Source organism: Canis lupus, chromosome 7 (assembly GCF_011100685.1).
Source record: "Canis lupus familiaris isolate Mischka breed German Shepherd chromosome 7, alternate assembly UU_Cfam_GSD_1.0, whole genome shotgun sequence".
NCBI lineage: Eukaryota > Metazoa > Chordata > Mammalia > Carnivora > Canidae > Canis > Canis lupus.
The window spans coordinates 17,012,826-17,038,632 of NC_049228.1; the positions used below are offsets into that span (position 1 = coordinate 17,012,826).

Consider the following 25,807-nt stretch of genomic DNA (forward strand, 5'->3'; position numbering starts at 1 on the left):
GCCAAAGTTTTCGGATGTTTAGAGGTATATGTACCCTAAAAAACAAGAGTAACACCCTCTTGCTTGCTTGCTTTGGGTTATTTCAACTTTCCAGAGCATATTTAAAATCTGAAAGTTAATGAAAAAGTTCTTTGAGTAACCCAAATAACTCACTGTGGAGGAAAGGCCACCATTCTTAATACATACCATGTTAATTCCTGAGCAAAGTTGGCTATTTATGTATAGTCATAATGGAGTTTTTTGTTTATAGTTGAGTAGATGTAGCACATTTGAAGAGAGTGAGGGAGACACACTCATAAGAATAAAACTGACAATCCTAGTGGAAGGCTGTGTTCACATGAGGCCTTCTCTACTCATTTAAATTGCACCCCTTCATCCTCCACCCCCATCATGGACCTCTTCTTGCCTCTTAACAACTGTCTAGTATACTCTTAATTGTTATTGATTACCTCTCCTTTTGCATTAGAATGCAAGTTCCATGCCTTGGGTGTTGGTTTTTTCCTCCCCCTGGTGCCTTCCCCTAGCAGGTCTAAGACATAATACATATTTGTTGAATAAACGAGTGGAAGAAAGTAAAGATGATTATACATGCATGTGAGCTCAGAAGGTACACGTATTTGAGATCATTCAGTTTGGAGTAAGCCCTACATCTGTGTCAGTGTCTCCAGGGGCAGATACTATAGTCCCTTGCAACATTGGTGGCCTCCTGAGCTACGAATGCAAGGCTAAATTGTGTTCAGGATATTCTACTTCTGAAGGCAGAAAAATAACACATTTCAGAAGCATTCCTGTCAAATAAATAAAGCTTTTAAAATACTAGTGTTTAAGACATCCCTCATTAGGAAAACAATTCCTTCTGGGTTGAACATTAAATCTCCCCATGTTGGATCACTATTATGTGATTTAAATGTTCATTCGACCCTTGAACAACACAGGGGTTAGGGGCATCGACCACCCACAGAGTTGAAAATCTGTGTATAACTTTTGACTCTCCCCAAACTTAACTATTTACGACCTACCATTGATTGGAAGCCTTACTGATAACATAAAGAGTTGATGACACATATTTTGTTTGTCATCTGTATTATATATTGATTGTATTCTTACAATAAAGTTAGCATGAGAAAAGAAAAGCTTATTAAGAAAATCATTCATACAGTACTGTATTAATCAAAGAAACCCACGCAGAAGTAGACTTGCCACAGTTCAAACCTGTCTCGTTCAAGAGTCCACTGTACTACTTTCTTAAAAATTTGATTTTTCCTTTTCTGCATTCACACCCTGAACAATTTCCTTCCAGGTCTTACTTCTGGTTGACGGTATTGCCTCCTTCCTGCCTAGTTTCAGAGGCCATTGACCAGAGGTGTGAAATTAGCGAGATGTTGGGGCCACAGAGGAATCTGTGGTGGCCAAACTTACAAATGACTAAACCGGAAAGTCTCTCCCCTGGTTTTGCTTCCACACTGACCGCTGCTTTATTCTGAGACATCAGTAACCTGTTTGTGCTTCTCATACTTTTTTGGCAAAACAAATGAGTGTGTACTTCTAACTAACTGCTAGGTGCCCATCAAATCACATAAGTAGGTTTGAAAAATGCTATATTTCTTCTCTAATTAAGACATAGCTACAAAGCATAGTTCTTCACTCCAGTCCTAGCCTGGCTGCCTCCAACACCCTCTTGTACCCTCTTCCAAGTTGCCTTTTCGTCCTTGAAAAAGCATTTTTTTCCCCTGATTCCCCTTGTTCTTATTTACTTTGGACACAATGACCATTTACAAGATTTCCTTGGATCAATCTAATTCAAGTTTTTAACTATACAAGCTATCGACCAAGGAGAGCTTTTCAATGTGAAGAGGAAGCCCCCTGCCCCCACTTTAATTAGAGTGACACGGCCGTATGACAACCTGGTAGGTATTCACATAGCTCTGCTCATTACATAATATAATGGTCACCCACAGCCAGATCCTTAACCCATCTCACATTCAGGACCATTGTGTCCACTCATGGAGACAGTACTTCCTTTGTTTGTGCAAATAAGCAGCTAGTGATTATTAGCTTAGCTATGAAGTTAAATCACATTCCTGGAAAGGGAAATGTTGTAGCTTTTTTTTTTTTTTTTAAAAGGGAGAGGAGAATGCATTTTTGAAAATCCAAACATGCAGTTACTACTGGTGACATGAGCATTATACCTCTTTGACAAGAGAAGTTTATCTTTTGTTTGATTAAGACAGTTATATATCTCTCATAGTGACTGCTCTCTTGATTAAATGAAATCTAAATATTTGCCTTTAAATAGTTGTACTGACATGGATCAGCTATGTCCTAATTTGCCCACACTGGTGTCTTTTCCTTCCCAGTAACGCACAGAGGGAATTTTGACTTGCTGTTGAGTATAGGACCTGAGAGTGTGTGATTCATTTACAGCACCTGACGTTGAGTAGGCTCTCAGTATTTGCCATATGTTAAATGAGGGTCACATGGGGGACCTTCAGGGAGCAGACGCGTTTTACCTACTGGGGCCATCTGGCACTGGCTCCTTCAAAGTGGCTTTGGAGTGCAGGAGTCTGGGCTTAACTCCGGCCTTGATCAGTTACAAGCAATGTGACTGGGTAAATTACTTAGTACTTTGAGCCTCAGTACCCTCATCTTTAAATTGGGGTTGATGTGGGGATCAAACGTGTGTGTCTAAAAGAGCCTTCGTATTAGAAAGGGCCACACACCAGTTGGTTAAGCATCTGACTCTTGATTTCTGCTCTGGTCATGATCTCAGGGTTTCATGAGATCAAGCCCGGTGTTGGGGTCCATGCTTAATGTGGAGTCTGCTTGAGTTTCTCTCCTTCTTCCTCTGCCCCTCCCCCTGCTTGTGCTTGTTCTCTTTCTCTCTCTCTCTTAAATAAATAAATAAATGAATAAATAAATAAATAAAATCTTTAAAAAAAGTAGAAAAAAGGTCATGTAAATGAAAGATCATAGTATTCACAATCTGAATTTTTCTAGTCAGAATTGAACTTGGATAGTAACACTGATTATGTGTTCACTTGCTCTGAGATGTTTTAGTCAGAAACAGTTCAGAGTGAGTGTATGTATGCTTATACTCTGAGTAAAATTAATGTCAATCGATGACAATGGAAAAACAATAAAATTGGTCCCTGGCTACAGTAAGGAAGAAGGAGTGTTGGAGGGAAGAGTGGTAACACCAAAATTTTAGAAGAGGGAATTCATGCCTAAGTAAAAGCAGATAATTTTACTCCAGTCATGGTTTATTTCATTTAACGACCTTCAGAATTCCTTCAGTGTTGTTACTGTGCTTTTTAACCATTAATGTTTCTTATAATCATTGGGGACTTATTGCAGATTCCCCAGTTACAAGGATTTGGATTTAGTAGCTTGGAGGTTGGGTCCGTGAATCTGCTTTTAACAAGTTCCCTGGGTGATTCTGATGCCGGTGGAGCATGGCCTGCATTTTGAGAAACTTGCCTTCTCTAGTAGTCTTCTAATTGAATCAATTCTTACTTTCCTACAGTTCATTCTTTATGTGAAGACCCATGTTATATGTGAATATGGGGTACTTCTTAAAACCTTTTAGTGGCTTTCTGCTGATATTAAGTTAAGGATCAGAATTCTTCTGGCTAAGCTTATCTCTTGCCCCTCTGGCTCACTATCCTTTGACCACACTGACTTCTCTCCAGCCTTCTGGTATACCCAGTTTCTTCCTGCTTCATGTCATTTGCTCATGCAGTTCCCTCTCCTGAAATATTTTCTCTCACCTCTACTTGGTGAACAGTTTCTGATTATCCTGGGCTCTGTTCCCTCAGTGATACTTTCCCTGGTCACTGTGAAAAAGTCTGAACCCATTCTCTTATGTTCTTTTAACACCTTTTTGGAGAAGCAATGATCTCTACTGTCATTAGGTAATGAGCTGTTGAATTATTTGCTTTAATATTTGCCTTCTCTGCTTGAATGGTGGCTATGGTGGCTTTGTGCGGATAGGGACATGTCTGTATTCATTTCTGTGTCCGTAGTGTCTTATAATGGTACCATGAATATATGGCAAGCTCAGGTACTTTCGAATAAATGAATGAAAGTGAGATTTGTGGTGAAGAAGCACTGCTCCAGACCTGCTCTTAAGTTTAATGACTGGGGCTGCAAGTGGACCTTTTTATAAGGTGGAAACCACCTCATGTAGCATTCTAGAATGATATGTTTAGAACACTTACTTGTTTCAGTAATAAAAATTATTATAAATAGAGACCTCAGGTATTTAAGTCTAATTAATTATTATAAATAGAGACCTCAGGTTAGTATTTAAGTCTTAGAGCCTGGCATGGGAGAAAAGGGAAGTTAAAACACTTCAAGTGAAATCCTTATTTACTTTATACTGTGTCTTTCACACAGGAAGTATTAGATGCTTATTGGTTGTCCAACAACTCACACGTAAACGTTTTAAAATGTATTTACCCTTATATCATGTAGCTGGTTGATTAGTTTGTGTATTCATTTTCTGATACTCCCACTTGGAATTGTAAGAAACGAAAACAAGTGCATGTTCCCACTCTGTTTTCAAAGCAAGCAATTTGCTCAATGGCTTTTACATCTGATAGAACAATGAAGGCAATGTCAGTCTCAGAGAATGAGAGATCCTTGTTCCATGTGGTTTGATTCAGCATCTCAGTCTTGATGGGAAAGGAATTCTGTAGGAAAAAAAAATCCACAACTTTAGGAATTTTTAAAATCATGATAAACATGGAATTAATTGAGATTCAAAAAAGTTCTGAATAGTCATTTTGATAATTCACTTCAATTCTCACCTGCTATGAAGAGATCTTTGTTTACCTAAGCTTTTTAGTTCAGAGGAGAGTTTTATATCTTTTCAGTATATCTTTGGCGTTTACTAAGGCTTTAATTCAGATTTCTAAATAACTTGCAATGTAATTGCATTGATTTATTTATCACTCATTACTACAAACGTGATCATTGTTAGACATTATTCTACGCTAGGGATACATGAGTGAACTGATAAAGGTTCTGCTATTGTGGAGTTGACAGCAAACAAGTAAACAAGTAAGTGCTGTGAAGAAATTAACCTAGATCACATGATATGGCCTGGTGGAGGAAGATGGGTAGCATGACACCAGGGACTAGTCTAGGGGGTTTAACTAGTTTACTCCAGATCAAAAGAAGTCAATGAGAGGAAGGATCCACCATGAGAAAGGTAGAGTAGCATTTTAGGCAGAAGAAGCCAATGCAAAGGCCATTAAGTGTGAAAGAGCTTGCTGTGTTTTGAGAGCTGACAGACATGTGTCTGGGGCTTTATAGAGGGAAGGAGATGGTTTTGGTGATGAGGTCAAGAAGGTAGGCAGAAGGGCCTTGTGGGCCATGGTGGAAGTCTGCATATTATTCCAAGTATTATGGGAAGCCAGTGAGAGGTTTCAAGCAGGAGAGTGCATGATCTGATTTGTATTTTTAAGAGATCACTGGGGTGGGAGCCTGGCTGGCTTAGGTGGTAGAGCACGTGACTCTTGATCTTGGGGTTATAAGTTTGAGTCCCATTTTGGGTGTAGAGATTACTTATCACTGTGGATGCCATAAGAGCAATTTTATTTTTTAAAAGATTTTATTTATCTGAGAGAGAGCAAGCATGAACAGGGGGGAGGGGCAGGAGATAGGGGGAGAGGGAGAAGGAGACTCCCTGCTGAGCAGGGAGCCCAATGCAGGACTCGATCCCAGGACTCTGGGATCATGACCTGAGCCTAAGGCAGATGCTTAACCAACTGAGCCACCCAGACGTCCACCATAAGAACAATTTAAAAAAAGGCACTTGCTTTAGCAGTCTGGCTAAGAGATGATGACCAAACATTACATATGTTTATTGTATATGCCCACACTTCTTTTATTTATATATACAGGCATTTTTGACTGAATTTGGAATACTTAAGCTGGTTTAGGGAATGTAATGTTAGATTTGTTAGATAAGGGATCCCTGGGTGGCTCAGCGGTTTAGCGCCTGCCTTTGGCCCAGGGCACAATCCTGGAGTCCTGGGAGAGAGTCCCATGTCAGGCTCCCAGCATGGAGCCTGCTTCTCCCTCTGCCTGTGTCTCTCTCTCTCTCTATGTCTATCATAAATAAATAAATCTTAAAAAAAAAAAAGATCTGTTAGATAAGAAACTCATTTCTATCTTAAAAACATTCATTTAATATTCATGAAGTGCTTCTTGATGTGGTTATAGGCTAATTTCTGGAGATATAAATATAAATATGCCTAGTCTTTACCTTTAAAGATTTCACAGTTTGCTGGAGGATGCTCGTAAGTAGTAACTAAATGCTGACACGATTCTATGGAAAAATGTGTGACTGCGATGATTAAAACTGCCACAGATGTTTCTGTCTGTCTCTTGGTGGACATACACAATCATTTCCTTTGGGAATGTACCTAGGAATGGATTGCTGAATCATAGGATAGGCATGTTTGGCTTTAGTGAATCCTTGGACTTTATTCTAAAAAATAGAATTTGTGCTTTAGAAAGAATGTTTTGGCAAGACTGGAGGCAAGTGTGTGTCTTTAAGTGCTTGTTACACCTACCCAATTAAGAAATGAGATCTAAGTTAAGGCAAGAGTGAGGAAGCAGCATGGGATGGGGAACTAGTTAGGGAATGGGACAGGTTGGCTTTTGGAGTTGAGGGGAAGATAAGGTGGAGATAAGGATGATTTGCAGGTTTATGACTTGCACTATCTTTAGCCTCTGACTAAGTCAGAGGCTAGAGAAGGAGTGAGATTTTAGAGGAATTAAATGAGTTTCTTTTTGTACACACTGAATTAGAGTTCCTTATGGATTATCCTGAAGAAGAAATTAGAAGCAAAGTAAGAACTCTAGATAAAGATCTGGAAGTGCTAGGTGAAACTGCAGAGATACATGTATGGGATGGCTAGAAGGAGGATGCAGACTAAGAAGAGGCTAGATGTTAGAAATGTTTGTATATTGATGGTAAGTGAAGGATGAAGAACCAGTGATCAACCTGTAGTATCAAAGGACAGCTTTGAGGGAGATGAGCTAGAGTTCTGGTAAAGTGTGACTCTGGGTCCAGGCCACCTAGATTTAGTTCCGGCTTTGGCCACTTTTTAGCTGTGTGCCTGGGACAAGTCACTTTGCTTTTCTTGGCCTCAGTCGTCCAAAATATCTGTAAAATGGGAATAATAAATTTACCTACTTTATAAGGTTATCATGGGATACATAAAAAGTGATTAGTTGTTGTTGGGAAAGTGATGTTCATAAACTAAAGGGGCAGAGGGTTCCAGGAGGGAATCAATGGTGCCAGGTCTATAGGGATACCGCAGGATGTAAGTGCTGAAGCATTTTTGCAGGATTGACAACCAGGTAAAAGAGTACTGAGAGCAGAAGTAAAATCTATAGGCTAGTCTCAGTACCTTTCCTTCTTGTAGGAAAGCCCATTGAATTTCAGAACATAAACACATCAGAAAGATCACATGGTTTGCTTGAAAGCGTCTCAGGTCATTGACATGAGTGTTATTAGCTTGGTTTATTATATAGTTCTTTTATCTCAAGCAGTTCAGAGTGCATCCCACATTTTTTTGAATCATGCTCACAATATCAAGGTGAGTTAAGGAAGGTAAAGGTCACATTATTCCCAGTTGACAGATGAGGACATTGAGACTAGCTAGGTCACATGGCTTTGTCTAAGCTTATATTAATCAGCTTTTCCTTTACTCCACCAATAAAACTTACTCATCTCTCTTTTAGTATTGTTGAACTCCGTATTTCTCAAAGGGTACTCAAGGAATCTTCTGCATTTAGAATTACTTGGCATACTGGCTAAAATGCAGATCCCTTGGCTTTATTCTAGGTCTACTGATCAATCTCTGGAACGTGGGCTCAGGAATCAGTGATTTTGCCAGCACTCCTGGTGGTTCTTTTGAAACTGTTTAGGGTGTTCAAGGAAACAGAGAAATAAATCCCTGAGTACACATTGTTCTTACTGACATTCTTCACACACAAGAAAACCTCAAAGTATTTTATATTCCCACACTCAAACTACTGTAACTAAAACTTTAGAACCTTTTCTGAACATGTTGTCTGATTTGTTATCTTTTTGAAATGAAGTAGTATCTTTGGGCTTGAAAGTAAAACTGATTTGACCTATACCAATGAATAGGATAATTTATTGGTGTGTTACCATAGCACTGCTGGGGGTGTCCCAGAAAAGCTGTGGCCAAGGACTCTAAATATTTATTTCAGTTTGATCAATGGTTCCATCCACAATTACTGTTCATAGTACTCTTACACCTAATTTTGTGTATATATAGTGGTTAGAAAGCATTGCTTTTTCTGTATTCACAGCTTCTATTTGCATGTGATAATGAAATCAGCCATATCTCTTTATGGTAATTTTAGTGGAGCAGCATAAAACTCCCAGGCTCAGGTAACTTGAAGACTTTGAGGCTAGGGAATGGACTCCATTAGAGCAAGCCCAGGTCCAGTCAGTGATGGCTCATAAGTAACTTTCTTCTTTAGTTGTAGAGGAGGTGGATTTTTTGTGTGTGAATTGGCATCTTGTCTGTCTGGTTCTCTGTTTTTACTTCTGGCTTCCAGCAGCCACATAGTAGGGACTCAACAAATACTTGTTGAATGAATCCACTCAAGTATATTTAGGAGCTATCAAATGCAACAAGTTAAAAAGAGTTTTTCTAGCCTACCACTGAAATAAATAGAGGGCACTGACAAGTACTTGATCATTAATTGAACTGGAACTAGAAGCAGAATCTAGTTCCATGGGATTTCCCAGACCCCTGCTTTTCTTCCTTACAATTGATTCTCCTTTCTTACCATGGACTCAAGAGGTCTTTATCTAAAATTCTCACTGTAAGGCTCCTATTATTTACCTGGCATTATTTAATAAAATACATCTCAGTTTTAAGTTCTGTATATCCCTTCCATGCCATTAAGTGAGAAAATTCACATTCATATTATATAATCTCTATTTGTTAGGTTTTTACAGAATATAGCCCCTTATTTCCTTTATAGATTCCCTTAGCACCTCATTTGCGTTCTTTTCACAATGGAAGTTCCTTTAAAACTGTTTTTACTGACTTGATATCAAGAATAGGTCATGAGCCATGGGAATGAGGAGCATATTATTAGGAGGACAAATATTTTCTTTATGGCTGACAAGCCTGTCTTTTTACATATATTTTTGACACATTAAATCTATTGAACAAAATTGTTGCTTGAAAAGTTTCTCTTTGTTTGGAGAAATTGGATCTATGTTTTTGTGAGCTATTGGTCCTTTTCCTTTATTTTTATTAAGTGTCAGCATTTACATACCTGTCACTTTGCCTAAATCCCACAATCAATCATATTGTCACTATGCTTTCATTTTCCGTTCTTTCTAAAGATAGAAGGAAATTATCTCTTGGCTAGAGAGATTTATAGACCTAGAAGGTAGGAAAATTAATTAAAAATCCGGAAATCAGAGGAGAACACAAATGTCCCCTGTGGGTTCTTATGCTGTGTTGTTATCCAGTAGCTTCTCATTCAGCTTAGTGACATTGTTTTCTTGGCTTCTTTTGAGCCCTTGGGTGAAGTGATTTGTCTTTTTTAGACTTAATTTACTCATTTAAGAAACTGTAATAATGAGAGGAATTTTTGTTTTTCTCCAGAGAGGGTGTATAGCGCTAAAACAGTATTTTTCCCCCCTTAGCTGTTAAAGATTTCAGTCAGTGTCAGGGGGTTGTCAAAGCATTTAATGCAATAAGACCTAACTTTTGTTGAAAGTAGTGAGGGTTGGGGGAAAAAGTAAAAAGAGGATTTTAGTATAACATACAATATTTTCTTTTATCTGTAGGATCCTGAGTCATTCTTGTAGTCATGTTCTCATTTTCATTCTTACAACAATCCTATCAAGTATGAAGATTCTGGACTATTGAGTTCCGATACATTTGGGGATACAAATGTGGAGATTGAATACCCAATGCTGTGTTGCTTTGCGTCTTAACACAACACACTATGTATAAAGACAGGGTTGGTTTTATATCCTGACTCTCTGTTATGCTAGTGGGCTGGATAGCTTTGGGCCAGACTTCTCACCTCTCCAAACCTCAGGTTCCTTTAGGAAAATGAGAATAATTCCTATATGGGAGGAGTGTTGTAAAGATTGAGCATCTGACCCATAAGTACTCAATAAATATCTATCAACCCTCTCTTCTCTTCCTTTTCATTTAGGGCCTAAGGATGGTTTTCTTAGAATCTATTTATAGATTATGAGGAGGAAAAAATCTCCTGAGAAGAAAAGCCAGTTTCTTTCAGTATATCTTTCAGAGAGATGTTCTTAAGATAAACTAAATTTTTCTTCCTACCTTGCCCTACATTTGATCACCTGATATGTTGAAAGACACCTGCTTGCTCTGTAGGTAGCTATTTCTATAAATCCATGACCTAGGAATATAACCTGTGTCAAGTACAGCACTGAGGACCAGAGTATTTGCCAGAGGATCTGTATTCCAGAGCTTTGCAGGAACAGTGAAGCTAAACTTTAAGTTTATAAGTCCACGTAGACTTTATAGATTTAGTTTTGGAGGGGAAAAGAAGCAAGGTAGACAGTCATTACTTGAATTCTGAAATCCAGGGGAGTAATGATTTACTGGCATTTTGATAATGGGGCTTTGACTTTAATGCTTTATCATTATAAAGGGGATAATTATAGTGGGAATGAAATGTTTACTTTGCTTAAGTGAACTGAACTAATCCCATAGGAAGGTGGGGAGGAGAAGAGATTCCTTAATGTGGTATGTAGAGTAAGAATCAAACTGAGGACTGTGTTTGGAAACATCAGGCATTTGCCACCCCCTGCCATCCACCCTCTCCCCTCACTCTCCAAAGATTGGTGAAGAAGGAGCCCTTTAAGTCTGAGAAGGAGATAAAGCCCCATGGAACTGTCTGTGATATTAATGGGGCAGGGAGGAGAGAGCTGGGAAAGCTTCTGGACTGTGAGGAAGCTTTTCCATTCATAGCAGGCTTCATTCACAGAGAATATTAGGTCACAGGGAAGCTCACTACCCCCTACTGACCTTTCCAGACGGTGGTTGCTGGGCCACACAAAAACAGAATTATTTCCAGAAAGCCTGGCACCTGTTAACCTGTGACCTCAGGATACAATGACCTTGGGCATTTGAGGCTCTGGACAAGAAAGGACGGAGTTAGACATTTTGCAAGTTTATTCTGGATACTAAACCATCTGATGATTTGTGATATGATTTGGTAAATGCAGCAGACTATGTTAGTTCAGACCTCCCTCCCCTCATGCAGCCCTAAATCCTTGAACTTCTCAAAATAACATGTGATTTCTAGATTTTATAACGTACATGGGCAAGACATTGGGGCCTTAAGTTATTGTCCTAGGCTCCATAGTAACTTGGCCTCAGAAATGAGGCTGGAGCCCAGGTTAATTCATAATATCTTAATCATTAGCATTCTGAATTTTAAGCATAGAAGTAGCATATAAAGGTGAAATTATCTTTTTGGAAAATGTAGCAAATATAGCAAACTTCCTGACATGCATTTAATTTTTTAATCTGCCTCTATAAACACTTGGGAATCCTTCCAAGAGGACCAGAATATCAGAAATAGGGGTTTGTGTCAGGGAAGATGATGTCTGTCATGGGTTAACATTGGACTGAGCAGATCCACAAACCAGGATGACTACTGTTTTTAGGAGATGGAAAACACAGCTTCCTGTTCCCCCAGGAGAGTTCCTGGACTCGGAAGTGGTGATCTAAGGAGCCCTGCTGAGACAGGATGGTGGGGGGAGCTGGAATTTCTGTGTGCTAAAACAATGGCCTTTGTTTGTTATTATAGCTCTCTTAGTGCCCCCCCCCCCCCCCGACCCCCCCAGGATCAAAAGTACTCATCATAGAAACCTGACCACATCTTATCATGTAAAGTCAACCTCTGGGAATCTTGTAATTTTTTTTAGAGCACATTCATTTGTCATGGACACACTCCTCTATCTCTTCTTCCTTCACGTATCTACTTTTTTCTCACTTCAGAGGCAGAATTTCTATCTTCCCTGAGGTCAGAGATCACAGTGACAACACAAATGCCTTAATTAGAGTGGACACAGGTAGACAAAAGTGTTCAACCAGTATGAAGGTCTCTCCTGCATTTACCATTGACATCATTGGAGAGGGATTCCTGGGCAGTGGCGTGCTGATAAGTCAGCTCTCCAGAACAAATGCCCTGATCTGTCCCCAGTTTGCCAATTTCTGTGGTGTAAATATTTCCATTAAGGACTGAATTCACAATACCAAAATGATGTCATTGAACATAGATTTGAGAAGGAGTGTGCACAATTCGCTCTTGCAAGCAGGGTACACCACTGGCTAGCGCTTGTATGTTTGCAGAATTAGATGGAAGGTTATGTTGGCATGTGTATAAATCTGGCAGTGACGATTTCTTCAGAGTTCTCTCCCCAGAAATGTTACCAAAGATCAGGCGATGATATATTTGCCTTGTGTGCAGGCGCTTCTTCTAGTGCATGACATCTCTGCTCCTGGAACCTTCTGAATTTTGGTCTTCTTCCAGATGCTATCCTCAGTCCTCTATTCCTACTGCTCCACACAGTCTGCCTGGGACAGTGAAGCCATTTTAATTGACATACCCTGTCCCCCGCTTTTAGATTCTAACTGCCTGTTGGCCTGTAATATTGGAAAGTCCCAAAGATAACGATGTTTCTTTTTTTAAGATTTTATTTATACATTTGGAACAGAGGGGGAGAGAGAGAGAGAGAGAGAGAGAGCATGCATGGAAAAGGGGAGAGGAAGAGGGAGGAGAAGCAGACTTCCCACTGGGCAGGGAGTCCAACTCGGGGTTCGATCCCAGGACCCTGAGATCATGACCTGAGCCAAAGGCAGATGCTTAACCACCTGAGCCACCCAGGCACCCCAAGTTCTACATTTCTAAGGTGGAATTCAGTAGCTCTGTCCCACAAAAAATCTGGCTTCACTTCCTCAACTTGTTTCATTTGTCTGGCACTATTATCATTCCAGTCATCCACACTAGAAATCAGGTAAATGTTCCTGATTCTTTTCCCTCATCTTCATCCTCTGCATCCAACTCTTCACCAAGTCTTTATTCCTGAGTAACCTCTCCCCCCACCACGTTCACTATCCCTGTCATCGTTACACAAGTTAAAGCCCTTACAGTTGCTTACCTGGAATATCAACAACTTTCTTACTGACTTTCTCCACTTTAAAACTTCCCATCAGATCTGTCCTCCACACTGCAATTTCTCTGACCATGCTTAAAACTATAGGAAATGGAGTCTCACCTTTTTAAGATTTGACCAGCATCCTCTGTGAGCAGGCCAAGCTGTCCATTCATTTTGTCATATTGCTCCTGTAACCACTGTATGATCATCCCTGCACCCCACCCCTCCTCCATCACACCTCCTTTCTTTCTTTTTTTAAGATTGTATTTATTCATGAGAGACAGAGAGAGACACAGAGAGAGAGAGAGAGAGAGAGGCAGAGACACAGGCAGAGGGAGAAGCGGGCTCCATGCAGGAAGCCCGTTGTGGGACTCGATCCTGGGACTCCGGGATTACACCCTGAACCAAAGGCAGACGCTCAACTGCTGAGCCACCCGGGTATCCCAACACCTCTTTTCTTAATGCCTTTTTGATGGTGTCTCTGCTACATCTTCCCCAACGTTGTTAACTCCTACTCATAACTTTAAATCCACTGCAAGCATCCCCTACATAGGATGTCTTTTCCGATGCCACCTCTATGCTGGGTCCCTCCTGGTTCTTCCATGGTATCTGCTTATCTATCTCTGCTCCTTTTTTTAAAAAAAAATTCGCTTTGCATCATAATGGTTTCTTTGCGTCTGTTTTGTCCACTAAACCCAGCAACCTGAGTGTCAGAACTGCATGCTATTTACCTTTATATCTCTACTACCATGCACAGCACCTGGCACATAGTACTGTTAGTTCATGTATGACAGTAAATAAAAGAGAGATCTAAGCCTGTACTATTTGTATGCATTTAGAATTACCAAATAAAGGTACAGGGTGCCAGGTTGAATTTGAAATTCATATAAACAACAAATTATGTTTCAGTATTAGTCGGTCCTAAATACTATATAGGACATGCTTATGTCCCCAATTTATCCTATTATTCATTATTTATCTGACATTGAAATTGAAATTAAATTACAATCTTGTTTTTTTTTTTTTTTTTTTTTTTTTTAAGAGCACATTCCATTGTCATGGAGCATCCTGGCAACCTTAATCTAGCAAAAAAAAAAAAAAAAATGAGTTCACATCCATGGAAGCTCACACTGAGCTTGACATCACTTGCCCCAGGGTTTTGTATAGACTGTGCCTTACATCTCGGAATGTTGTATGTATATGTAGCTCAAAATACTCACATGCACTGGCCTTACCATACCACTCTGCTGTGTGCCATTACGTACATATATTTTTTCCATGTGTGGCAAGGATGTTTAATTCATATATATCTGGGCAATACAGACAGATGATCAGAGTTTATTTGTGCACCATCTCACGGTGTTTCGTGTTGCTGGATGGTGTGTTTTTTTGAAAAGGGAATATAACATGCACCCTTGGTGCTCTGGGCTGAATGCAGAGCTAGCAGTGTGTACCTTCTTAAAGTCTATAAAATCCTGGATGTAGGTTTTAGATTTTGTTAGAGAGTTACGACTGGAAAAGTACTCACTGTTGACTTTGCGGCCGAGGCTAGGATGCCCGAGAACTGATGTACTCAAGGTTGAGTGTGGCTTGGAGAAGGACTTCATACTGTCTGCAGTTTAATGAGGTTGTTTACACTATTAAAGTATCAGATGCCTGAAGTATTATTTTGATTGAAGGAAAAAAATATTTTCAAGTTAGAAACACCTAAGTTGTTAACAGTTTATGTTTTCAGAAGGTGAAAGAGAGTATTCCTCCATGACTGGAAACAGAATTGAAATATGGCACATTTCATCTCTCACGTTTTTCTCCTGTCCCCCTCATGCCAAGATGGACAATTATAGAAATTCCTCAGTTAGGACAGTTGGGCAGAGGTTTAGATAGTTACCCCATAGGAGTCAGACATGTTCTCTCAGGAAATGCTGAATTCTAATGGCAGAGAGATTGCCCCCTCCCACCAAAAGAAAATCCTGAAACATTTTTGTGGCTTCGGTATCATGATCTTGTCAGTAAAATGATGGTCTCTGATTAAATCCAGATTGAGCTGTTTCCTGTTAGCGTGCTAACCCAGAGGGCAGGCTCAGCCCTCCATGTATTGCTCTCCGAGTCTGGGTTATTAAACACTTGTCTGCCAAGGCCCTCCCCCACTTTTCTTTTAAACTAAAATTCAAAGGTAGTGAGATATTCCACACAAAAACAGATCCTAAAGTCTTTTAAAGGGTTCCGTAGCTATTGAATATTTTGCTGCAAAAATTAAACTAAAAACTCAGCTTCTCCCGTGTGCCCCTACGGCAGAGTTAATTTTCCGTTTCACTTTTGTATGGTCTTCATCCAAAGTACTTCCAGGAATAAGCAGATAGTTTCAAAATTTTCAGTAGTTTTGTTTTCTTGTTTTTGTTTTTTCACAAAAAATGTACCCTATTTGAGTGTTTGTAAATTAGACCTCATCTACCCCCAGCTCTAGCAAGTCCATAGTTGGTGCTTAGCAAATGTGAAGATGACATGGAGCAAGTACTCTGACACCTTAATGTGCATTGTTAACTTTTGTGAGAACGACTATAGGCACCAACCAATTCCCACACTTCATTTTATATTGTCATTCATGCTGACTCATTGCACCTAGAGAATAATTTTAAAAATCTACATAGTGCAAGTATTTTATTAGCTTCCATTAGCTCAAACATGGTTCTTCCTGATGTACAGATGCAAACACTAAGGAGTAGAAACCATCACAGGGAGCTATGGGGATCAGCCACGCATCTTGAGATTTCTTTTTTTCCAGAGGAAAAGGAGGACCGAAGGAAGCGACTGGGTTAATGAGTAGCAGGACTCCATTCCCAAGGGAGAGCCGTGGCTTCCTGCCAAATCTGCTTTCTGGCAGGAAAGGGGACCCCCTTCATCAGGTCCTTTGACAAGTATTTTTCTCTATGTTTGAATTTTTGGCTACATCAGGGCTCAGAGAAAAATTAGTTCTTTTAAGTAGTTTTTACTTTCAATAAGAAAAGATTTAAAGTGGAATTTGCATTGTGAATAAAGTAAGAGTCCTCAAATTACGAAATTGTTTGGTAAGGGAACATTGTCACAAGGTAAGGAATTAGAATTAGAGCTTGAATATCCCTCGAGAACAAGAAGCCATTCCCTTCATTGTTGTTGTTAACATTTGACATTGAAGCATGTTTTTTTAAACTACTTTTTAATAGTATGAGGCTGATCATTTTTTGGGAACCAGATCGTTGAAGTAACAAAGTAAAACATAGAAAACATCCCTACATTTTGGTATCGAGAAAGAGGTCAAAGGGATACAGATGTTAGAAGATAAAAATTAATGTTGTATTTTATGATTTTTTTAAGTGAAAAGTGGCAAAACGGAATATGGTTTAAATGCATCACAGTGACTTAGTAAGTTTACGTTTTCCAAAGTATGTTCATTCTGGTGGTCTGCAAGATGCCGTGAGATTAAAGGCAAGTCCATTTGGAAGGATCATGTGAGCGTGTTAAAGGCAAATTCTAGAATAAAGAAATGTATTTGACTTTGTCTTACTCTGTAGTTCCCAGACTTGACCACAGGACCTTTTGTTTTAGAACTAGTGTTTTATAGCACCCATGTAGGGCGACACTGTACTAACTAGTAAAAAAAAAAAAAAGTAATTAGACTTTGAAACCATATATCCTTTTCATTTATTGTTTCTGCTTAAAATGAGTTGACACTCCTGGGAGGACAGATGGATCCCATTAGGCCTGTTTTAAAAACTACATATAGAGTGATAACGGATGGTTATTAGGCCATGATATGAGTCAACAGGCCGAAGAGGCCTACAGAAATGTTTGGTATTTTGCCTGAACCAGATCCTGCTCCTTAATAAAATAAAAGTATCCTTCGAGAAGGAAAGAAAGAAAATCGGCCATGGAAGATGCAGTCATACTATTAATTCCTGTTAGCATTTAGACATAATGACAGTAAGTTACTCTCACCTTCTCCTAAAAGTGATTGCCACCACTTTGGTCTTCCTAGAAGCAATCTCACCAGCTAACTTCCTTCCAGGGGTTTAACATCTGACAGACCAGGTGAAGAAAAAGAGAACAGGTATTTAGTGAGCACAGTGTCATCATTGAGAGATCCGGTTCTTTCTTCTTTGCTCCCCTTCCTTAATTTTCACATATCTGGTTTTTTCAATTTTGGAAAGTCTGGTATGCAACAATTCAAAATTAAAACTGAGAAAAACTGCCTGGCAATTGTTTGCATTACTGACAATTATTATTTGCTTTAGAAAATGATCCTCTTGGTAGGACATCTTCGTGCCTGTGTAGGACGATTTAGGCTGAAAATCTCTCTGTGTAATTTGTTAGGCATAGATTTATTGCAGGATATAAGGCATGTTCCTCTTTTTCTTCAATTTTGTTCTTCTCTCCCCTCATACTCAATTTTAAGCTTTGCATATCTTATCAATAATCAGTTGTGTTTTATGTCTACCAAGGTGCAATTATACCTGCCAATACTATTTGCAGTTTCATTCTCATGTGATTGCTACTTGTCACGAACATATGTTTTTCTTGTTCATCGCTTGGCTGTAGGAGGCAGGGGTCATATGCCCATCCACCCTTTCCATTTCTCCCCAGAGAGTAGCCCTGGGCCGCTTGGTCCAGCCACTTCTTGGGCAGTTCTGTTGATTGTTGATCATATTGAATCAGGAAGGCCTTTGCTTTTTGCAGACCGAAGAACATCAGACCATGGTCAGATCTCCACAGATTTCCATGGAGATCACACTCCTACCAAGGCTGGTCTTTAGCCTAGCAAAATAGTGTCAGTTGGTTCACACAAATCCTAAAACTCAGCAGTCACCTCCTCAAAGCCAGTATGAGTCAGCTCCAGCACACCAGTGTAGGAGCTGCCTTTAAGAATGAATTTGGGGGCACCTGGGTGGCTCAGTGGTTGAGCCTCTGCCTTTGGCTCAGCTCCTGATCCCAGGGTCCTGGGATCGAGTCCTGCTTCAGGCTCCCCACAGGGAGCCTGCTTCTCCTTCTGCCTATGTTTCTGCCTCTCACTGTGTGTCTCTCGAGTAAATAAAAATAAATAAATAAAATAAAATAAAGAAAAAGAATGAGTTTGACAACTTACCGTGGAATAATCCAAAGAGAATGACTGAAAAAAAAAAAAAAAAAAAACAAAAAAAAAACAAAGGGAATGACTGATTAACTTTTGCTGAGCTTGACCCTGGGGTTACAGAAAACATCCATGGCCTATTTAGGCTGGCAACCAGGGACTTACATAGAAACAAGTGGAACCATGATGAAGTAAAAAGCAACACACACACACCACCATCACCTCAGTTCCACTCACAGGAGAGAATTGCCTCACATGGCTCGTAGGGACATGAAAGCAGAGGGGGGAAAACATGACCGGCTGTGCGTAAGTCTACTTGAGCATTTGCAGTTTTATGCTGGGGAGTCATTTCGCCTGATCATAACCATGGATTTATTGTACAGGTTGAAGGGGACCAGCTGCCTCCGGGACATACGGTCAGTCAATATGAAACCTGTAAGATCAGGACCATAAAAGCTGGCACCTTGGAGAAGCTTGTGGAGAACCTGCTGACGGCTTTTGGGGACAATGACTTTACCTATATCAGCATCTTCCTGTCAACGTACAGAGGCTTTGCCTCTACTAAAGAAGTGCTAGAACTGCTGCTGGACAGGTAAGAACCTAACAGAGTTTGAGAGATGATAGAAGCCTAGAAAGGCTTTTTGCAGAGGGAAGGCATGATTTTGGATTCACCTGCACATGGTATGCCGAGTGGGATGTGTGAGAAAGGATTAATTGGAACAACTTTGGGAACCGGGGTACAAGGGCTCTTCAGGAGTGATTTTATGGTTTATTTCTGGTAGAAATCCCTTATAAAAAAATCTATAAAATATTTAGAAGTACATGTTATAAACCTAGACTTTGTTGTGTATAGAGTTCAGTTACTGTTTGCTACCCTAAAATTTTCTCCATATTTTCATAATTTTATATTATTCTAGTAAATCATCAGTAACCAGGACTCTTATTGGGTTGCTGGGAGAATTAAATATGCTAATATATGTAATGTGTGGAGTTCACTATTAGACCTATAGGAAGAAGCTAAGGGATGGTAGCTTCAATAATGAGGACGATAATATTAACAATCACTGTGCATTGACTGCTTTAAGGATATGCACATAAATATTATCCCTGGTTTAAGTTGTTAGGTTACATGTTACCTACAACAGAGCAGTATATATTACAAGTCACACATTGATAATTCTGTTTTCTCCCTTAGTTTTGCTTGATTTATAATTAAACTTGACCTTTTAATAAATTATTAAATTGACTTAATATTGGGAGGAAGAAAGCCATCAGTCAAACAATTGTTTCAGAGACATGAGAGTTCTCATCTAAATCCTTATATTCTGGGGTTTCCTGTGTAAGAAAGGAAATGAGATAGGATGTTTTTGTTGGAGTAGTTGAATGCTGACTTCTAACTAGGTTTTTAAAAATTTTAAAGTATTATATGCTCATGTGCTCATAGAAGAGTCTAAAAAGAAACATTCGTGTTTACTCATATTTCTATGTTTTCCCAAATATCTTTTATTAGTTTTTTAAAAAAAAAACTAGAAGTAGAAAAAAATTAAACAGACCATAATCTAATTAGGCAGATAACATGTATTAACATTTTAAAAATAGAAGTAATAGGGGCGCCTGAGTGCCTCATTGGTTAAGCATCTGCCTTCAGCTCAGGTCATGATCTCAGGGTCCTGGGATCGAGTCCCATGTCGGGCTCCCTGCTCAGTGGGGAGTCTGCTTCTTCCTCTCTGTCTGCTACTCCCCCAGCTCCTGCTCTCTGTTGTTATCTGTCTGTTTCTCTCAAATAAATAAATAAAATCTTTTTAAAAAAAGAAGTAATCTACTATATATTAATATATATAGTAATCACTATATATGCATATATATGTATATGATACTATATGTGTGTGTGTGTATATATATATATAGTGAAAAGTTCAATTCAAAAAATTATAGAAAGTAAATATTTTTTCCCTCAAGTTCCACTCCTCATAGGTAATCACTATAGATCATTCCTTTTGTATTCCTCAATTTTCCTGGGCATATATACATACACACATACATAAATACATTTATGTAAATATATGTTTGTTTATATATGATAGTTGTTAAAAAATTATATATATTTTTATATGATATAAAAGCTGTCCCACAACTTTGTTTTTTTACTTATCTGTCTTAAAGATTTCTTTTTAAAAAAGATTTATTTATTATTTGAATGAGAGAAAATGAGTCAGGGGAGGGGCAGGGTGGAGGGAGAGGATCTTAGGCAGACTCCCTGCTGAGCCTGGATCCCTACACTAGGACTCCATCTTATAACCCTGAGATCATGGCCTGAGCCAAAACCAAGAGTCCGAGGTTTAAATGATTGAGCCATTCAGGCACCCTTGTCTTGGAGACTTTTTATTCCTTAAGAGAATTAACATAGGCAAAAGACTTAAAACAGTGGCTGGCATATTGAAAGCTCAAGAAATGTAAGACATTGTTATTTGAAAATCACATAGAGATGGATTTACCATGTTTTTTTTTAGTAGCTTTATAGTATTTATTGAATATTCTATGGATGGACAGTTACTTTCTCTAGTTTTTTGTTTTCAAAATTTTTAAACAATGCTGCAAAAGAGTGTCTTTGAATATATATATCCTTGAGAGTTCTATAGGATAATTTCATTATATATAACATTTCTATCATCTATTTCTTTATCTATAGGATAATTTTATTATCATATTATCAAAGGATGATTGATAGGGCAAAATATGTAAACATTTTAAAATGTGAAAGGTTTCACATTTCATTTGTTTGTTTGTAAATCACCCTCCAGAAAAATGTATGAACCACACTCCTGTCCACAAAGAATGAGAGTTCCCTGTTCCTGCGCTTTCCCCACATCCTTGTCAAATATGGATCTCTGTCATGATCTGTCCATTGAAAGCTCATTGTTTTTAAGTTTGTGTTTCTTATATTTGTGAGTGAAGTTTAGCATCTTTAAAACACTTACTGGGCATTTGTGTTTATGTCTGTTCATATCCTTTTCTTTTGGACTATTGTCATCTAATTTTTGATCATCTCATTATAACTCTTAAATATTATGAAATTAGTTTTTTGCCTATCATATGTTGGAAATATCTTTCCTAATTTGTCCCTTGGAAATTTGCCCCTTTTTGTTTTATTTTATTTAGTTAGTTATAAAATCTTAAAATATTTTATTTGAGAGAAAGAGAGAGCACGAGAGGGGGCTGGGGAGAGGGAAAAGCAGACTCCCCACTGAGCAGGGAACCCAGTGCAGGGCTGGATCCCAGGACCCTGACATCATGACCTGAGCTGAAGGCAGACGTTTAACCGACTGAGCCACCCAGGTGCCTCTGCCCCTTGGTTTTATAAGTTGTTTATTAAAAGGTCATCTGGGTGGCTCAGTCAGTTGGGTGTTGAACTCCTGGTTCTCAGAGTCTGCTTACGTTTTTCTGTCCTCTGCCCATCTCTCCTGAGCTCTCTTGGATGCTCTCTCTCCCCCAAATAAATAAATAAATAAATAAATATTTTAAAATAATAAAAGTTGTTTATTAATATTTTCATGAAGACATTTAAAACAATTTTTTATGCAGTCATAGCTATCAGTCTTAAGTAAGGCCTTTAATAATGAAGTTCTATTCTAATGGGATTAAAGTTAGTGATAAGTGGGTTTTTCTTAAGGTATTTTCCTCACAGATGCAAGATAGAGTGACATCATTTGGACTAATGATTATTCATATATTTATATTCAAGGCATATTCACAAAATTTCTGTCTGTCCTCTATCATACATTAATCTGAGTATGATAAGTCTGGACTTCATCATAGATAGGAAGTTCTGGTTTTTGTTTTTGTTTTTGGTTTGTTTGTGTGTGTGTGTGTGTTTTGTTTTTGTTTTTGTTTTTTGTTTGTTTTTTTGCACAGCAGCAGTTAAAATGTTAAGCTTGAAGTATGAACTTGTTGTATAAGTACATAATTTCTTTCATTGTATAATATCTCACACCTATAAATAGAACTTGGAGAATCATATGAGTTTTCTCTTTGCTATTTCATGTATATATAAAGGACACAGTATATGCAGTATACTTTTGGCCAACCGTATGGGGAAATAAGTCAACACATCAAAAATTCCTACAAGTTTTCTTTGGAATTGGCAACCTCTTCTACTTATAGGGTAACTCTACTGATAATAGGCCACAGATGTCCACAGTCAGTAAGGAGTGCACATGAGTTCCAGCTGTTCATCATAAATAGTGGACATACACACAGGAACTAGAATGTTTAGTCTGTGACTCACATACATCCAGCTTTTATTTGATGATTTTAAAAATCTTCTCTTTGTTTTATTATAGGAGATACCCATTTTTGGATTTTTCAAAGCTTAATTGGATGACAGTTATTAAATAACACAGTCAACATGAATTCAAGTTCAAATGATGAATTCATAATTCAAATTCAATTTAGTTCAAACTATCATTTAAGGTATAACTGAACAAGAGAGTTAAGATTTATCTTGACCTGTTTGGATGGGCCATGGCGTGGCCTTAAATTTCACCTCGTAGTCCTATCCTTTGCTTGCCTCTGAAATGAGTGGAGTCAACAAGCTCTGAATGCCTAAAAATACCAGTATTCTGCAAGACACCATTAGGGTGAAACAGAAAGACTTGGTTGGTTCTCACCCTTGTGGTGAATGTACTGTGAAGCTGTTGGTCCTTAACCTCTGGGGTGACTCATTCACTTGCAATACCCTCTACATAATTTGTGTTTAGAACTTTGTATTCTTTTTCTTAGGACACTTCAAATTCCATTTACTCTGCAAAACCTGGATTCACCCTGAGAACTTAATATTTTACTGCAAAAGATAAGGCTTACAGTCATAAAACAAATAGACAACCACTTAAGATGGTGTAAAAAGAGATTCTATCATGTTCTGTAGACATTCAGAGAAATAAATCTCATTTATTTTGCTTCCTCTGTGGAAATTTGGATTTATCCATATATGTACAAACTTCAACATGAATATTTTTTTTCTCCCATTTCCTTTTCACTTAGATCTTGTGACCAGATGTTAATCTTCATTTAATTTTAACCAAAATTCAGATTCTTTGGAACACTGGGTTTTTTAATTGGTTGTTGGGAGTTTTAATGTCTGTAATTGGGAGGTCAGCAATTAAATTGCACAAACTTACCTTCTCTGAATATAAGTTTGATATACAATTTTTTCGTCAGTAAATTGTGGTAAGGTTGTTTGTGAGTCTCTGATGTCATTTTTTTTAATGATTTCTCTTGGTTTCTTAATAGTAGATTGCTTATCTTTTGTGAAATCAACACTGCGAAGTTATTATAGGATGTGCTAATCCCTAACCAGTTAAGAATGGATTGAAGGCAGATGCTGCAGTCTTTATTTACCCCCAGAGGAAAGCTTATTTGTTTTTTGTTTTTGAGGAAAGCTTATTTGAAGTCAAGCTTTGATTTTCCTTAAGACTTCTAATCGTGTGGCTTTTCTCGTATGGAACTCTATGTACTTTGAAAAAAATCTTTTGTAGTTTTTTCATTTTGCTAATATGAGTCTTTCTGATTGGCCAATAGACCAATAGACAGTGATTTTGAAGTCATATATGGCTAATTCCATATGTTTGCTTTATCTCGTGCTTGGGGTTATCAGCAGTTCACCAGGAATCCTGTTTTCTGTGCTTGTCACCATGGCTTAGTTAATTCTAGGGCTCATTGACTTCCTTTTAATCTAAGAGAAAGTTTTGAATTGTGGCTTAGTTTGTTTTAATGCTTTGAGATTTTTATTTTGTGTAACTTCAAACATACATTCCACTTAAACATATATTCTTGTGCCATACCATTAAAATAATAGCATATAGGTCCCACTGAAAATACCCAACCTCAGCTGTAGGAGGAAACCTCCCTCAACTAGTGATCCTCACTGAGGACCATGAAATGTTGATCAGCATACCTAGATTTTTCTTTAGACAGCTGTCATGTTAGCTACTCTTGGGTCATTTATTGATCATTCTCTCTTTCTCTGATCCTTTCATATAAGAAGTAATCAGAATGCCAAGGACAAGCAGTATAGGGGTGAATGTGTCTCCAGAAACTTTTGCTACGCCATGTTGGCAGTTGGTTCAGTTTGGAAAGGGGTATTTCAGATCTGTACCTGAGCAGATCTGAAATACCCCTTCATTTTATATGAATTCTCCCAGTGGAGGAATTTTTGGAGAGGATAAAGATTAAAGGCATCCATCAGCACTATACTTTAAGACCAATCGGACTTGAATTTGCTTGCTTTAGGTCACAGAGAGGAGACTAATTCAGTGGGTCTTTGAACTTGTTTCTTCTTTCTGTATTTTCTGGTGCTACATTTTCACAGACTTTATCTCAGTTTATTTATTATTATTATTACTTGCATGTTTACAGATAAGAAAACTGAGGCTCAGAAACATTGAATCAGAAAGTGGCAGAGCTAGAATTAAACCTACCTCTTTCTGAGTTGAAATAGCTTTCCAAGCATACCATATCACTTCCCATGATTTATTAATGCCATTTCAAGGGAGGGGGTGATGTGGGGATCCCCTTCAGCTATACTCACTTGATTTTCCTTGGAAACTACATTGCTCTCTTCACATAATTGTGAGCAATTCACATGGACATCAGTGTTCCTATTTGTTCATTTATTCAAATGATAGTTACCAGATGTTTAATATATATCACATACTGTTCTGTACAAGGTGCTGTGCATATAATAGTGGACAAACTGGTCATGACTCCTGTACTCTTCATACTTAATGGGTGGTAGCAGGCGGACAGTAACATTAAATCATCATACAAACAAATGTATATGATCAAAATTTATACAATCCTTGGGTCCTTGGGACATAAGAACTAGATTCTATGACAGAGACAATCAAGAGAGAATTTAAGGGGTGGATGTTACCCAACCAAAACTACATGTTGGCCAGTGATTTAGGGTGATTAAATAGGTCATGGACCATCAAGGTTACTATTGGGTTTGTGTGTCTAGAGTGTTTCTATTTGATGTGCTCAGGGCAAATCCACTGGCCTGAATCTGCAACTTCCCAAAGAGGACTCTTCTTGGAGGATATAGTAAATGAGAAAGCTTGGGAAAACTTAGCAAATATATGATCACTATGGAGACAGTAATCTTAAGCCCATACTTTGACACCCGGAGTAGTAACACCTTCATATGTAAAATATGCTGTGCCAATAACCAGCAAGAATGAAGCTGACCTTGCTGAATGAAGCCAGTTCCCCCCACAGCGCAGAGAAAAGTCAATCAAATGTAAAGCCTGACAAAATAAGTCAGTCAGAGAAAGACAAACACCAAATGATTTCACTCATATGTGAAATTTAAGGAACAAACAAAGGGAAAAAATGAGAAAGACAAATCAAGAAACTTAATTGTAGAGAACAAACTCATGGTTACCAGAGGAGTAGGGCTGGAGGGATGGGTTAAAATAGGTCATGGGATG

The 25,807-nt window shown here is 38.4% G+C and overlaps 1 protein-coding gene across 4 annotated transcripts in view; it reads left to right on the top strand.

Annotated features, from left to right (window-relative positions):
- Positions 1 to 25,807, top strand: part of RGL1 (ral guanine nucleotide dissociation stimulator like 1) — a 249,415-nt gene that overhangs the window by 145,891 nt on the left and 77,717 nt on the right. For all 4 annotated transcript variants that reach the window (XM_038542276.1, XM_038542279.1, XM_038542277.1 and 1 more), the window contains one exon: positions 18,704 to 18,912. In XM_038542276.1, coding sequence (XP_038398204.1) covers positions 18,704 to 18,912 — 209 coding nt within the window. The remainder of the gene's footprint in view (positions 1 to 18,703; positions 18,913 to 25,807) is intronic.